The following is a 14,573-nucleotide window of genomic DNA, read 5'->3' as shown; positions in this document are numbered from 1 at the left end:
TACTCCATTATCACTTGTGTAGTGCATGTGTGTGGAGTCATACTGACGTGTTGTGTGAGGAGCTGATCCAGTAATGGGACAGAGGGTTGTTCATGTCCAGGTTGCTGATCTCTGAGAACTTCTCATCCCACACAGAGTTCTCTTTGGAAAAGAGGAAACTGAGGAACTAGAGGTGGAGAAAGGCTTCAGACTTAAGAGGATAATCATTATTTGTGTGATTCATTTTAGTAACAACACGATTTTCAGCATCATTTTTCTAGGCCAAAGAGTCAGACTTCTTATCTTACTTTTAACACAAACTTCACATAATATGCCTATAGATCAGTGAACTGCATTCCTAGAAAATAACTATGTAGCCTGCAATATCCTGCCAAATTCTGCTCAGTGTTACATAAAATGCATGGAGAGGCTAAAAATGACTGACTTGGTGCCAAATTGCTTGATCACAGTTAGGCCTGCCACGATAATTACGTTGTCATCTTATTGTACCATATATGGACATGACCTCGATCGTTTTAAGTTATTAATTTATTTTACCATATATGGATATGACCTCGATCATTTTTATATTATTAACATATACCATATATGGCATTTTCCCCATCATTTTTATGTTATCGATTTATCGGATGTTAGTGGGTACGTTTGCGCAAAAGATTTGTGCTTCGTCTTCACATTGCTGCTTTTAATAATCCTCACGGCCTCTGAACATATGAGACACTGGTTTTGAACTGCCCGTGGTAGGAATGAATGAAAAAACTTAACCATCCCTAAACATTTTAGGAACAGTCTGCTGCTGTAAACCAGAAAACAACTTCAGGTTCAGTGTCTCGTTCAAGGACACTTTGACATGTGACCATCTCTATCCACTGAGCCACAGCCGCCAATATGATGCCAGAATAGACACAAGGGTTTTCACACACCAAAAAACACTGTGCAGAATTTTGTTATTGTTTTGGTTGTGTGGTTTTATTTTAGTTAAGTTCAAATTATTGTGATTATTCTAATATTTGTTTCACATTCCAATGTCTAAATATTCTGAATAAAGTGCATTGCTTTTTGAGAGGTCATACTTGCATTATTATGCTATTTTATTATCATTACATCAATGGCATAAAATCTTACATCTTAAAATGACAGTAATGTTTATCTGGGAAAATATATCGTCCAACAAAAGTAGCTGTAGTGACCTAATCTCAGTCTGTTATACATTTCTGGTACACACAATACTTGCAGGCACAAAGCAGAATACCTCACTGACGGTGAACTCTGGATCATTGGTTTTTCTCATGGTGTCATCGATGAAGGTGGTCATCAGTTCTCTGACTTGGTTCAGGTCACTGGCCCAGGATTCCTGAGGGATGAAGGGACAGAAAAACAGAAAAACAGAGATAGATATACTGTCTGAGATCGGCCTTGAAAAGATTATATTAATGTTTAATTCATTCATTGGTCATTGGTGCTTTTTATTTATAAACACCTAATTTTTCACTACTTGTGTACATTGTAGACTTGTTCTATTCTTGCCCATTATTTGCCCAGCTTTGTCAAATTCCTTGTATGTGTACACATAAATTTACTTGGCTTATAAAGGTGACTCTGATTTATTCAAACTGACAGCAAAAACAAATTTAGGCCATAATTTAGGTCCTTTGAAAGCATGAAAGGTCAGTTTCCTTCGCTGTGAATGATGACAGGAACCGGTTCTACTATGAGAACTAGTCATGAATAAAACCAAGCATTACAGTTGAGGTGGGATGTAGTTTGTGGATGATTTACTTAGAATTTGGCACCAAAGGTGATGACAGTGGCAAGATTTCCATAATAACCTTTTAGCATATTGTAATTCAAGTGGTTTGAGACTGATCTAGAATTCCTCTTGGCTCTGTTTTCAGGCTCTAGAAAATCTTGACTTTGGCCAATCACAGGTGATTTCAGAAGGAGGATGTTCCTATTGGCTGTTCTACAAATGCAGATGCCCGTACGCACAAGGGTGAAAGCCTAAAACAACATCAGAAAAGTTGCTATTCCACCATTGGTAACAGCTGCCAACACTGCAAAGCAACCCCAAAAAGGACGCCGGGCTTATCAAAAAGAGTGTGACAATATTGGTGGAGCGTTTCTGGGACGGAGAGAAAATGTTGCTAATAGTTTAGCCTTCTGGTCACCGCTGCCGAGGCAGATATCTTAGCTCGCTAAAGCCTCAAATCACTGTATGTCATCTCAAAGAGTTTTACAGGCCGACAAGTTTGCAAAGAAAACAGGACGGTAATTCTTATAAAATTGCTGCTATATAACGGCATCAGGAGCACAGTCACAATGTTTGAAGTGAATGACTAGTACTCATACAGGTTACTGTATGAAGTGCATGCATATGCCCTTCAATCAACTATTCTCTCTCCAATTGGCAGATACAAAAAAACACCACCTCTTTTTTCTGGTGTACTATTCATTCACTGGAGCTTATTTTACCTTTTGCTGGTAGATGAGGAATCGTTGGAAGTCATGGAGCAGAACTGCTGAGGCATCTGGTTTATCTGTGTTACTGTATAATGAAGAAGAGCAAACACACAGTCATGCTGACAAAATACACACTATCTTTACACGCTTTTTAGTGTAATGTTAGCAAAGATGAGGGGGAAAAAAAGGAGCTCACCCCAAAATAAAAGCACACGATTCCTTTTTGAACTCATCCAGGATCTGAGTTTAAAATATAATATGAATGAAAATGCTGGAATAACTCATGTGCAATAATATATACAGTATATATTTACTCAAATATGATTCAATACAGACTCACCTCATTCTGTTCAAACATTATAAGTTTGTAAAATTTATGAAACTGCACAAAGTCCAGGCGGTCTTTTTTTCCTCCCACTTCCTGTGAAAGCAGAACAAAAAACAAAGCCCTGACTGAGAAAGATAGTTGGAATATTTTGCATTCTAGAATAGACTAATAGTCCTCTGGCTGACGAGGACATGACATGAAGAGAAGAAGACAAGAGTACCAGGAATTTGTCTTTGAGGGAACGAGAGCTGGGGGTCTTGTAGTTGATGGAAGCTAGTAGAGCCTTCAGCTCCTTCATGGAGATACTGGGGAGGACACAAAAATGAAAAGTGCATCATGTGTGCATCGAGCCCCATGATCATAAACATGCATTCAATACATGTTATTGTGTGGAAAATATTTAGCAAAAAAATTACTTTTAAGTTTTCAGCAGTTAAGACAAAGAATGTGATCAGCAGCCGTGCAATGCAACATGGTCCTATGGAATCGAATAATTTAGAAAACACACTTTTTACCATTGAGAATTTTGCCATATCATACCAGTCATAAGACACAGTATTGATCTTTAGCATGCATATACAGAGCTAGTGTGAATGAGTAACCAGATCATACAAACCTGTGTGTTTTGGTCTGATTGACAGAATACATCTGCTTCCTCAGCCAACTGGAAGAAAAGGAACACAACGGGATCAATTATGAGGTGTGTCTTTATCACTAGTAGCTGTGTGAATGTGTGTGTTAGTCTACCTCTCGATAAGAACCGGAGTCGAAGCTTCCAGTGTCTCCTGCCTCAGCAACTCTAGTCCTATGAGCCATTTCTGTGCCTCCTCAACAGAATCAGCTGAAAAATGAGCACAACAGAAAGTATTACTGTACTACGTAGACAATTTCCACGGGGGGGGGTGATGAGCAGTGGGTCTGCTTTCAAAACATAATCTGATCCGCTGTTTAGGAAATACTTAGCATTTGTTCACACAAGAAGAGTTGTTCGCCATTTCACCGGTTTAGTGGATTTGGAGCTAGTCATGGTTAAACGTTGTGTAATAGTGGAACTCGTTGGCCAGAGAGGTTGGAAGAAGATATACATTTCTAAAATGTTACATTTCTACGTAAAAACCAGATGGCAAACTCTGGTTCTGCCGAGTGAAGCCAATGGGGCGACTCCTCTGGTTGTATAGAAGTCTATGAGAAAATGACTCTACTTCTCTCTTGATTTATTACCTCAGTAAACATTGTAAACATGAGTTTATGGTCTCAATCTCTAGTTTCAAGTCTTCTTCAATACAGCATGATGTTCATTTAGTAAATGATGGTCCATTTAGAGTCAAACAGACCATAAAGCAGGGGATGCTTTAGGGCAGGCTTACTGTGATTGACAGGTCATTGCCGCTACCAGAGCCTATACAGCGTCTCTCCGTCACTCCTCCGCATTCCAGATATGGTAACTTCCGTTTATCAGTTAAAAAAACAACATGGCGACAGCCGTAATCCAAGATGGAGACAGCAAAATCGCCGAACTGGAGGCTACATAACGACAGTCCACAAACCAATGAGTGACGTCACGATGACTACGTCCACTTCTAATATACAGTCTATGGTAAAGACCTGGGGCGATAACATTAGCAGAGTTTGTTAGCACATCATTAACTAGCGTTAGCACTTCTATGCTACAGTAGCTACTGAAAGCATACTTAATGCATACACATGCTGCTTTAGCATTTTAATGATTGCAACAGTGAATAAAGACCTACCCGGCTTTACAGGAACGGTGTTGTTAAATGTGGTGCTTCACTTTTAAACTGTGATCTGTATCTTTAGCTTCTGTCTTTATCTTTTTAACCTGTTTTCACCATTTGGCATCCTGAATATATCCTTCAAACGCATGGTGGTTCTTTCCGTCTGCTTCTCTATGAAATCTATTTTTCAAAAAAATTGATAATATTTCTTCAGGGAGTGCAGTTAGTGACATTGTGGGCTCCATGGTAGCTATGACAGCTTGACAGAGTAGCAGCAGGGGGCGGGGCTTAGCAAAGAGTCAATTGAGAGTATATGAGACCTAATATAATGATTAAAAAAATATTGAGAAACTGTAAATCACTGTGCACAATTTTCCCTGAGATTTGTAAGCTTGAAGTTAAAATTGAACTAATACGTTTATCTTCTGTTCTGCCCCTGGTCTGGATCAAACTTAGCCGTGTTCTACGGTGTTTCAGAAAGTTGTCCGAATTATTGTGGAATTAAATGTAATCATCTATTGCAGTATTATAACATGTTGCTTTTTTCAAAAAATGTTGACATAATTTGTCACAGTTAAAATGTAGACATAATCCTAATGAAATCTATAATAGTAATGAGTATACTGGTAGGTGGATCAAATATTTTTTCATTCTTTTGTGATTACACTATTTGACATTATGTAGAAAACGGTGCAAATATCTTGCTAATTACAAGAAACCAACATATATCGTAATGTACATTTTACCAAACCTGATTACCAAAATGTTATTGACTTGCTCATCTTGCAAACCCTTGTTTGTCACTGGCCCAAATGTGTCAACTTCAGAGTTGTTGGGCTATAACCAGGGTAGCTCTTATTCCCAACAAGTCCTCCAACCCATGCGACCACAGAGGTAATTTGTTCCTACTCTCTAATACATCCTACTGGAGCATTTCCAAAATTAGCACCACCACCGGTGGCAGGAGATCAACATGTTCTCATACCTAAATGTAACGGTTGCGGTTTTAAACATGTGGTTAATATTCCTTAACATTTGCAGTATGGTTAGGTTTAGACAACAATACTACTTGGTTAGGTTTCAGGAAAGATCATGGGTTTGGGTTAGAATAAATGTTTGTCATAGTACGCAAGTTAACCTAGAATTACTTACATGATGTAAGTTAACGTAACAGTGTATGACATTTAGGCGGGTTTATTAGCAGATATTGAATACAATATTCATAACTATGTTTTAATCAGAGTATAATCACCTGAAACTAATAATCGTTATGTCCTTAGCTTAGAAAAAGCCATTTAAATCTAGAAAGGGAGCGGTTCGTCTTCCACGGAGTCCGCCATCTTGCACCGCCATGTTTCCACAGCAGCCCCAAAGTAGTAAGTAAGTTAACATTGTAAGAAGATCGTAGAAAAGTATGAAAGCATAAAAGTATAACTATTACAACCTATAACCTGTTTGATTTAAAAGTATAACCATATAAATTGTTTTATTTCATGATAGAAGTGATTAAACATATAACCTGTTTCATTTCATAATATAAGTAATTAAACATATAAACTGCTTAGAAGCTTTATGTAAAATAGTCACTCAAAACTTATATAATCCTTCCTGTTCAAAACAGGATCAAACCAGTTACATTCTGTTGCAGACCTAGAAACAGGAGGACTCATGTGTGAGTGACGCATGAAATAGGGAAGGTATCAGCCCCAGACCAGCATAAGAAGAGACAGCAGAGCAGAGAGAGACAGCGATTTCCAGCATAGGGTCTGGATTATACTTCTTCAACAAGAGGAATAGGCTTAACGGTCGTACGCCCTTAGGGGTGACTAGAAGACATTTCTGCTGTCAGAAGACAGCATGAAAAAAAGAAGAAAAAAACTCACAGCGAGAGCTGACTGAGAGAGCCTGTTAACACAGTAGGATTGTCAGCATTAGCTTTTGTAGCACTGAAACTGTTCCATTGAATTGAAATTGTTGTATGTGATTGTTGTGAGAAAACTTTAATAAAACCACAGCCTTACCATTTGTAAGTGGCTGAAACCAAACAAAAGACTCTGGTTCTTTAGAACTATTTAACCCTATTCCCCTGTCCATTAACTGTGTGAATCTACCAGAGGAGCTTAAGGTAAGTTCCCTGGGTGAAGACTTGGCAGTGTTAGTCATAAATGGTGAGACGTTCACAATAGGCAGTAGTAAAGTATAGACGATGTACATAACTATTCATACTGGGTGTTAGGGTTACATCCTACTGAGAGCGCCTAGGGCGTGGCCGTACAAGACTCTTAGAAAGACAATAATTCTGAAATCCTAACCACTCAGCTACGGGGTGAGATAAAAGGCCAAAGGTATTGCTCCAACACCTCTGTGAGGAACCTAACCCACGCAGGTCGGACAGCCGACGGAGTGACCACCGTGTTAGGTGCGCAAGCTTGTCCCGCTTTCCCCGGGGCAGGATCCGTTCACGCTACAACATATACAAGTTAAAATAACTCCATGTTTACTTTTGGTTAGTGGGCAGTGGGCTAGCGTGACTGTTGTGAAACTAGCTAGCAGAACTTTGTAGTAATAAGAGTTGAAGTTTAAAAGATATGCAAGAAGTTTTTACATGACATTACATTTTTTGCGTTTTGCCAATCCCAATATCTGCTGCCTCTGTCGAGCGGCCATTTTCAGCCCTCAAACGCATTAAAACGTATTCAAGAAATACAAGTGGGGAGGCTCGACTGTCATCACTGGTGTCCATGAATCGAGAAGGACTTCTTGCTGGAACTGAACCTCACCGATTTATTAACAAAGAAAGGAGGATGGACTTTGTCTTTAATTAGGGAACAGTAGCTTTGGTAAGTGAACTGCTTTTGTTTTTACATCAGCGTAACTACTGTGTTAATCTTTCTATTGTGTCGTTTTTATGATATGGTTAATATTGTTCCCTCTGATGTGAAAAATATTTAAATGATGCCCTTGAGTTTGTGGCGGAATGCGTGTTTTAGCCAGATGGAATGTGCAGAGGCCTGTTGAATCATGTTATTTGGGTTTTATGTTATTCTACCTGCTTTGTTGTCATATAAATATATGTGACTGGTTCTTGTGAGTTTGTTCATGTCATTGTGTTAATTACATTGATTTTGACTATATGCATTGTCCATTAATGACGAAGCATCCGTCATACTGGCGTCATAATGAGGTTATTAGGAAGTGGTTCAACTGTAGTAGGACAGCACTGAAGGCCCAGGTATGAAATACAAGGCCCGCCACTGGGTTTGACACAGGACACAAACAGCGGTCCAATAGAATACTACAGAAATCCACTTTTGATCAAAAGTAATTAGAACAAATAAATAAAGATCTCACCTCCTAGACTGAGGGTGTTGAGAACAAACAGTGAGCCGTAGAAGATTGTGAAGCAGGTGTTTTCATCGTGTTTGTCCTTCCCATCTTTAAAGCGCTCAAAGTCCTTGGAGTTCCGCCCTGGACGAACCTCTCTGATCTCAAACAGGTCCACTGAAACACAGCACACGCATATTTCTGGCATAAGTCATCATCTCTGCTGGGGATGAATGTCACAGCCTGTAGAGAGTCTGAGAGTACCAAAAACGATTTAATCTGCTGTTAAACATTTTAAAGGATTGCGGAAAGTCCATTTTTATGCTCATTTTAGAATGCAATACATTTCCCCTGCAACTTATCCCAGGTTCACAGTCTGCATTAGAAATGTGATTCATTCAACAAATATCCTTCAACACGTAAGTAAGTTACCTGGTTTATATGTAACGGTAACCAAAATTACCTTGATATTTTTATGAATGTAATACCAATTTCTGTAATGATTTTATATTGTACTGAAAACTCTGTTAACTCAAAATGTAGTTCAAAACGTGAAACTTCACATTCACCTATCCCTTAACACAGAGAAAATACCAACAAAAGGTATCAGAGTTCAAGTACAAGTCTAAACTAAAGAGCCACCTAGCTAATAAATTTGCTAGCACCGCAAGCTAGGCTACAAACTAGCATGCTAAAACGAGTAGGTAATTAGAATAAAAAATAACAGCGTTTATTGTATTTCTCATTAAACCAGTTTTACTCAAGTTGTTCATCAAATAAACCATTTGCATTTTATAACATTTATTTCCCAAGTTTTAACAGTTTACCCACTTGACAACAATGACAACGGGTAACACACATTAGCATATAGAATGTTCTAGCTTCCTCTCTCTTAAACCAAACCACGACAGACCCCAAGCCGTCATCTACAGGTTGAACTGTGTAATAGCATGTAAACTATCATTTCAGTAGATAGGATTAATTCAGTGTACCTGTAATGATTAGTGAATATTAAATGTAAATAAATACAAATAAAAAAATGAAATTTCTTATGCGTCTGCTTTTACCTAGTTTCTGAAATTGTATGCTTCTGAAACTTATAGCCCAATGGCTTTAAGGAGAGACAACCCAGGTGTATAGGGTGGAAAGTACAGGCCTAATAGATATCATCCATGAAACATCCCCAGGTGATTACTTACACTAAGACAATTATTATTCATTATTACAAGTATTCTGAAATTGTATGTTAAGATATACAAATGATGCATTATCTTCTTTTAATGTGCACAAATTTGCATACATTTTCAGGAACTGGATCTGAAATGTTATGTTCAAATATACCAATGAGGTATTATCTAATGGTAACTATTGGTGAATTTAGGAGAAATTCTACAGACACAAATAGACAAAGTAGTAAAATAAACACTGAAATGTAAATGTGTATCTTCCCTTAATGGTGAAGAGATATTGTTACTGCATTTTGAAAAATGCTCCATAAACCAAGGAGATGATGATGATGATTTTTCATTGTTAATATACTCACGGACACCATCCGTTTTGTCTGCGGTGCGTGTCCACGCCACCTGCCGGGTCTCCATGATGACCTGCACGGTGAGCCGCTCCGCCTTCTGCCGGAACACCGTCATGACCACGCCCATCTCCATGTCCCGTTTGATCAGCATCTTCTTGTACTCTGTCATCTCGCCCTGCTGCCCCGAACGAGCCATCTCGGCAGCTGAGACAGGACGGGAGAGACACACAGAAATGCTCATTCACAGCATAAAAGGCTTTGATTATGGAGGAAACATCAAACAACATATCAACTGTTGCTAATTAATGGTAATTCTGTGAGTAACTAAATGACTTAAACTTGGCTGTTGTTGTAAACTCTGCAAGCTGGATTCTGTAGGTCTACAAAATAAGCATCGCTCTGTGACACCACTCACCAACAACCGTGAGTGTACAGGAGTATTTTTGTATTTTTGACTCTTACTGATTGCTTCATGTTTCTCCCAGTCTCCCACTGTTATTCATGCACTCTCAAAAATAATGTTTCCAAAAGGGCTCAGGTTCATTTGCTTCGGAAGAAAACTGTTTTTAAGCAAGGTTTTTTCAAGGATGTTCCATGAAATTGTCACGGTTTAGGCTTTGCCCCCTTTGCTCCTGTGTTTCCGTGTTCCTGTGTGTCTGTGTGTGAGTTTCCCCTGATTGCACTCATCCAATTCACCTGCCAAGTCCACCCAGCTGCCTTCAATCTTCTCATCACCCCACACATATATACTCCCCTGCTTTCCCTGTTCTGTTTGTCAGATCGGCTTTGTTCGTCTCCCTGTCTGCTACATGTCCCAGCATTGTGGCTTCCGTGTATATGTGCCGTGCTCCAGCGTTTGGTCCTCATGTTTGCTCCTCGTGTTTGCTCCTGGTTCGTGACTTTGTCTTTATGTGACTTTGTCTTTTTGTGACTCTGCCCTTTTTTTACTCAGTTTGGATTTTTGCCCGCTCCCTGTTGGAGTTGTTTTCTGTTGCCGTGTTTGATGACTTTGAGCCCAGTAAAGCTACCTAGTTGTCCACTTCACCTTGTCTCCTGTGTCTGCACCTTAGCTGAACCTAAGAGAACGTGACAGAAATGTTCCCTCAAGAACCCGTTTCATTGGAAGAACCCTTCTTGGAAGAGTTTTTTTCAAGGACTGTTGAAGCATGCGTTATAGTTTCAAAGGAAATCATTATTTTCAATGTATGGCTTGAGCTCCGAAACACCAACATCCTACATTTACCCAGTGGTGTACAGTAACGAAGTAGAAATACTTCGTTACTGTACTTAAGTTGTTTTTTGGATATCTGTACTTTACTTTACTATTTATATTTCTGTTGACTTTTACTTTTACTTCACTACATTTTGCAAAGAAAGCTGATACTTTGACTCCGATACATTTCCCCTGAAACCTTCGTTACTCGCTACAAAATAAAATCTATCTTTAGAAAAAAAATGAATCATGAGACCAACGTCGGGGACTGTGGTGGAACACAGACTGCAAGCAAGCAGGTTTGGTGAATTAGTGGACCTAGCTTGCAAGTTAAATCATTGGTTAATCACGTTATTACGCAACTGCAAACAAGTGCTCTCAAAGCCGCGGTTTTTTGATTCCCAGTGATGCCCAGGATGCTAGCTAGCGAGCGACTCCATGAGTAGAATTCCACTCTACGATGACTGATTTCATGATGGAAGCAGAAATGGAAGCACCTGCTGCTCCCGCAACAAACGACGGTGGTGACGAAGACCAACACCCGTGGCCATATATAGCGAGAAATGTTTTCTTATGTTGGAGTGAAAGATTCTTCGTACCGGATGAAGTGCCTCTTATGCTTACCCGAAGCTACTGAAATATTGGAATTCAAAAACTCCCCATCCAACCACAGGAAACACATTGGGGTAAATGAAGATGAATCCCATGAGCCGCAACGTTAATGTTTAGTTCTAATTATCATAAACCTGTTAAGATATCTAGCAGTGTTTCCCACAGGTTTGGGGTATATCTTTGGCGGGGGAGACAGGTGTCTGATCTTCTAATGTAGCTATACATGGTGTATGTTAGGCTAACGTTCGCTAGCTATCGTAAATCAAATGAGACAATTAGTGTAGTAGACAGATCGAGCGACTTAGTGAGCTGAGGAAGTGTTGACAGTTGTGAGATGTTGATTTGAGTCATCATAGCTATAATCACTGCAGCACTAGTTGGCTAACGTTAGCTAACTTAACGTTAGCTAGCCACCACCATGATTGACAGGAGCCGCGAGAGCGCCGCATTACGATTTGTAATACTTTAGTATTGATCATGTTTTGATATTTGAGTCATTTTGTGGATGATCAGATCGAGTTATGATGGTAGCAGTCGACCAACTGCAGATTCAGTTTGAGCAAAACCTTTGCCTGTTGTGTTCAAATCAGGCACATAGTTCATAGTAGATGCAAAAGTATACTTATGTACAATATATGATGTTCAACATTGTTGCTCCTGGATGGATCACAGCCAACCCAATTATTTTCAACACAACTCCTTGTCCTTGGTCATGGTGGCCACAGCACTTAAAAGAATAAACTTCATAATTCTCAAAATTCTGGCCCTTTGGTTTTTTATTAACAGCATTTACTTGTACTTTTACTTTCAATACTTAAGTACATTTAATATCAGAAAAATACTTTTGATACTTAAGTACAGTAAATATCAGATACTTTAAGACTTTTACTCAAGTATTATTTTAATAGGCGACTTTCACTTTTACTGGAGTCGTTTTCCAGTAAGGTATCTTTACTTTTACTCAAGTATGGCTTTTGGGTACTTTATACACCACTGCATTTACCCATAATGCAACTTAAAAAGCGTCTTCCATTAAGACACTTTCTGCCTCCCAAATGCCCACTTCTTTCATAACCTGCACCTTCAGTTTGTAATGCAAGTTTTCTGTTTAACATGTTTAGCCTCAAGTCCAATCAGAGACCACCCTGATGGCACCATCAGGTTTTGTTTTTTTCAAACTTTGTAAAGCTTTCAAAGCTACAGGATATACAGAATTATTAATGAAATGTTTTCACCGACTGATTAGCACTCCTTTCAACGAGTAAACTGAACTAGTTTGTAAAATTCTCGTAGGTCCCCATTAAAAATATAAATTAAAGCCATATCTAATACCCCACGCTCACCAGGGCCCTTGCACTCCTGTCTACTGGTGGTTTCTGTGTCCTCTCCAGCCCTCCTGAAGTGCCACCCACTTTTCCTCACGTACAACAGCAGTAGTAATATCACATGCAAATGTTCGAGCTCAGATACAAATCTTATGGTGTGAGCGTGCTCTCTTTCTGCCTCAGTTCACTTTTATCAGTCTCTCGTCCTCTTTTCAATACAATCACGTACGTCAATCATTTATTTTATACCCACAGCACGCTGCGTTAGTGTGTTGCGTCATGATTTTGAGAGGGAGGGTAAGATAGGTGGTAATGAGGATGTGGCTTTGATTGGGGTGAAACTGACATTTGTTTGATAAAATAAAGCACATTTGATCCCCACCGCTTAATCAGCAAATTTGTCAGTAGTTGGGTGACAATTTCCCCCGACGCGGTGCATTTTTATGGCTCAAACGAACCAGGAAAACACAAATGGTGCAGTGATGGTGCCAGATCAATTAGAAATAGTGTGGCACATACTTTGGAAGTGTTGAAGGTCGACCTGGTATCTTCCCTTTAAATTGCAAATGAGCCGAAAGATATTGAAAGAAAACAGTGCTATAGGAGTTCTGTTGGATTAAATCTGAACTGAATGTACTGCGGAGAGTTTTCTAGAATATTTCTACATCAAGTGAGAAATAACGTGTTATTAGAGACAAGACATAACCAATAAAGCCCATAAACTTGTGCACACTGGGACCCCGTTCTTTATATATAAAAGTGTTTTAACATATGTTTCTATTTAAGGTCCAGAAAGAACTGAGAAAAAAAGGCTTATTATAAAAAGATGCAGATGAATTCATTGCTTAATATCAATAAATGTGAAACCACAGATGTGTAAATATCCATTACCTGCATTCATCTACACCAGGGGTGGCCAACCCGCGGCTCCCGAGCCGCATGCGGCTCTTTGCCCGGTTTCATGCGGCTCTTACGTTCATATCGAAGTTTGTATTTGTGTTTTTTTAATGTTCGTGTTCGCTTCGCTTGAGTTAAATACGGTATTTTCGTCAAACGCGCATGTGCGGCCACAGATTACGTTCCTCGTCGACCCATTTAACGCCGAGACGGACTGTTTGAAAGCCCCGCTAGTCACAGATGAGGATGCGGCTGAGTTGGAGATGATCGATCTTTGTGAGGAGGATCAACTCAAACCTGCTTTAAGGGACGGGACCATTGAGTTCTGGAAAAGTGTGCCAATGAAAAAATACCCCAATGTCAAACGGGCTGCGTTAAGATACTGTCAATGTTTGGGTCAACATACGTCTGCGAGTCTGTGTTTTCTACCCTGAAACACGTGAAATCAAAGCATCGATCTGTTCTGACTGACACCCATGTGAAAGAATTGCTTCGAGTGGCAACAACGGAATACAAGCCAGATTTGAAGAGGATTGTTCAAGGCAAGGAATGCTAGAAGTCCCACTAAGTAACATGCATAGTAAAAGAAAAACACTATTGTAAATGATTATATTTTTGTTTGTGGACTTGGTTGAACTGAGAGTTTGTCTGTGTGAGACAGTGCACACAATGTTCATTGTTGAAAATGACTGGCCTGTGGTCTTAGGAGTCCATTTCTGTCATTATCATGTTGGTGTGTGACATTTACAATAAATCTGGCTGAGCAAAGGTATGTGTGTGTGTGAGGAAGGGATAGGGTGATGTTCATGTGTGCCCATGTGTATGATGTGGCTCTTTGCGGTAACACAGTAAAAAATGTGGCTCTTGGTCTCTGACTGGTTGGCCACCCCTGATCTACACTATTATATATGAAAGATGGAATATGGTAAATAAAAAGTGCTCCTTAGTGTTTTTGAAGGGATGTTAATGATTAATGGACATTATCACACAACTGTTCCCCTTGTGTTCCCTGCTGAAACCCTAACCCCTGTGAAGGGACTGTCCCTATTGGCATCACTGCAGCCTTGTTTAGATGAACTAAATTTCCTCATACTGGTGCTGCAGCAATGCATTACACAAATACTGTGGCGATACAGTGTTCACGTCA

General features: G+C 39.4%; 1 protein-coding gene across 1 annotated transcript in view; it reads right to left on the bottom strand.

The window, feature by feature from the left end:
• Positions 1 to 14,573, bottom strand: part of plcg2 (phospholipase C, gamma 2) — a 44,698-nt gene that overhangs the window by 26,734 nt on the left and 3,391 nt on the right. Inside the window, exons 2-11 of the mRNA XM_079162353.1 lie at positions 9,392 to 9,583; positions 7,876 to 8,025; positions 3,536 to 3,629; positions 3,405 to 3,452; positions 3,009 to 3,093; positions 2,801 to 2,881; positions 2,657 to 2,700; positions 2,473 to 2,545; positions 1,253 to 1,354; positions 48 to 166 (exon numbers count right to left, since the gene is read on the bottom strand). Of these exons, the coding sequence (XP_079018479.1) occupies positions 48 to 166; positions 1,253 to 1,354; positions 2,473 to 2,545; positions 2,657 to 2,700; positions 2,801 to 2,881; positions 3,009 to 3,093; positions 3,405 to 3,452; positions 3,536 to 3,629; positions 7,876 to 8,025; positions 9,392 to 9,575 (980 nt within the window). The 5' untranslated portion in view covers positions 9,576 to 9,583. The remainder of the gene's footprint in view (positions 1 to 47; positions 167 to 1,252; positions 1,355 to 2,472; positions 2,546 to 2,656; positions 2,701 to 2,800; positions 2,882 to 3,008; positions 3,094 to 3,404; positions 3,453 to 3,535; positions 3,630 to 7,875; positions 8,026 to 9,391; positions 9,584 to 14,573) is intronic.

Source organism: Pholis gunnellus (genome assembly GCF_910591455.1).
Source record: "Pholis gunnellus genome assembly, chromosome: 7".
Taxonomy (NCBI): Eukaryota; Metazoa; Chordata; class Actinopteri; order Perciformes; family Pholidae; genus Pholis; species Pholis gunnellus.
Note: the sequence above shows the minus strand (reverse complement) of the source record. Positions and strands in the feature narration are given on the sequence as shown.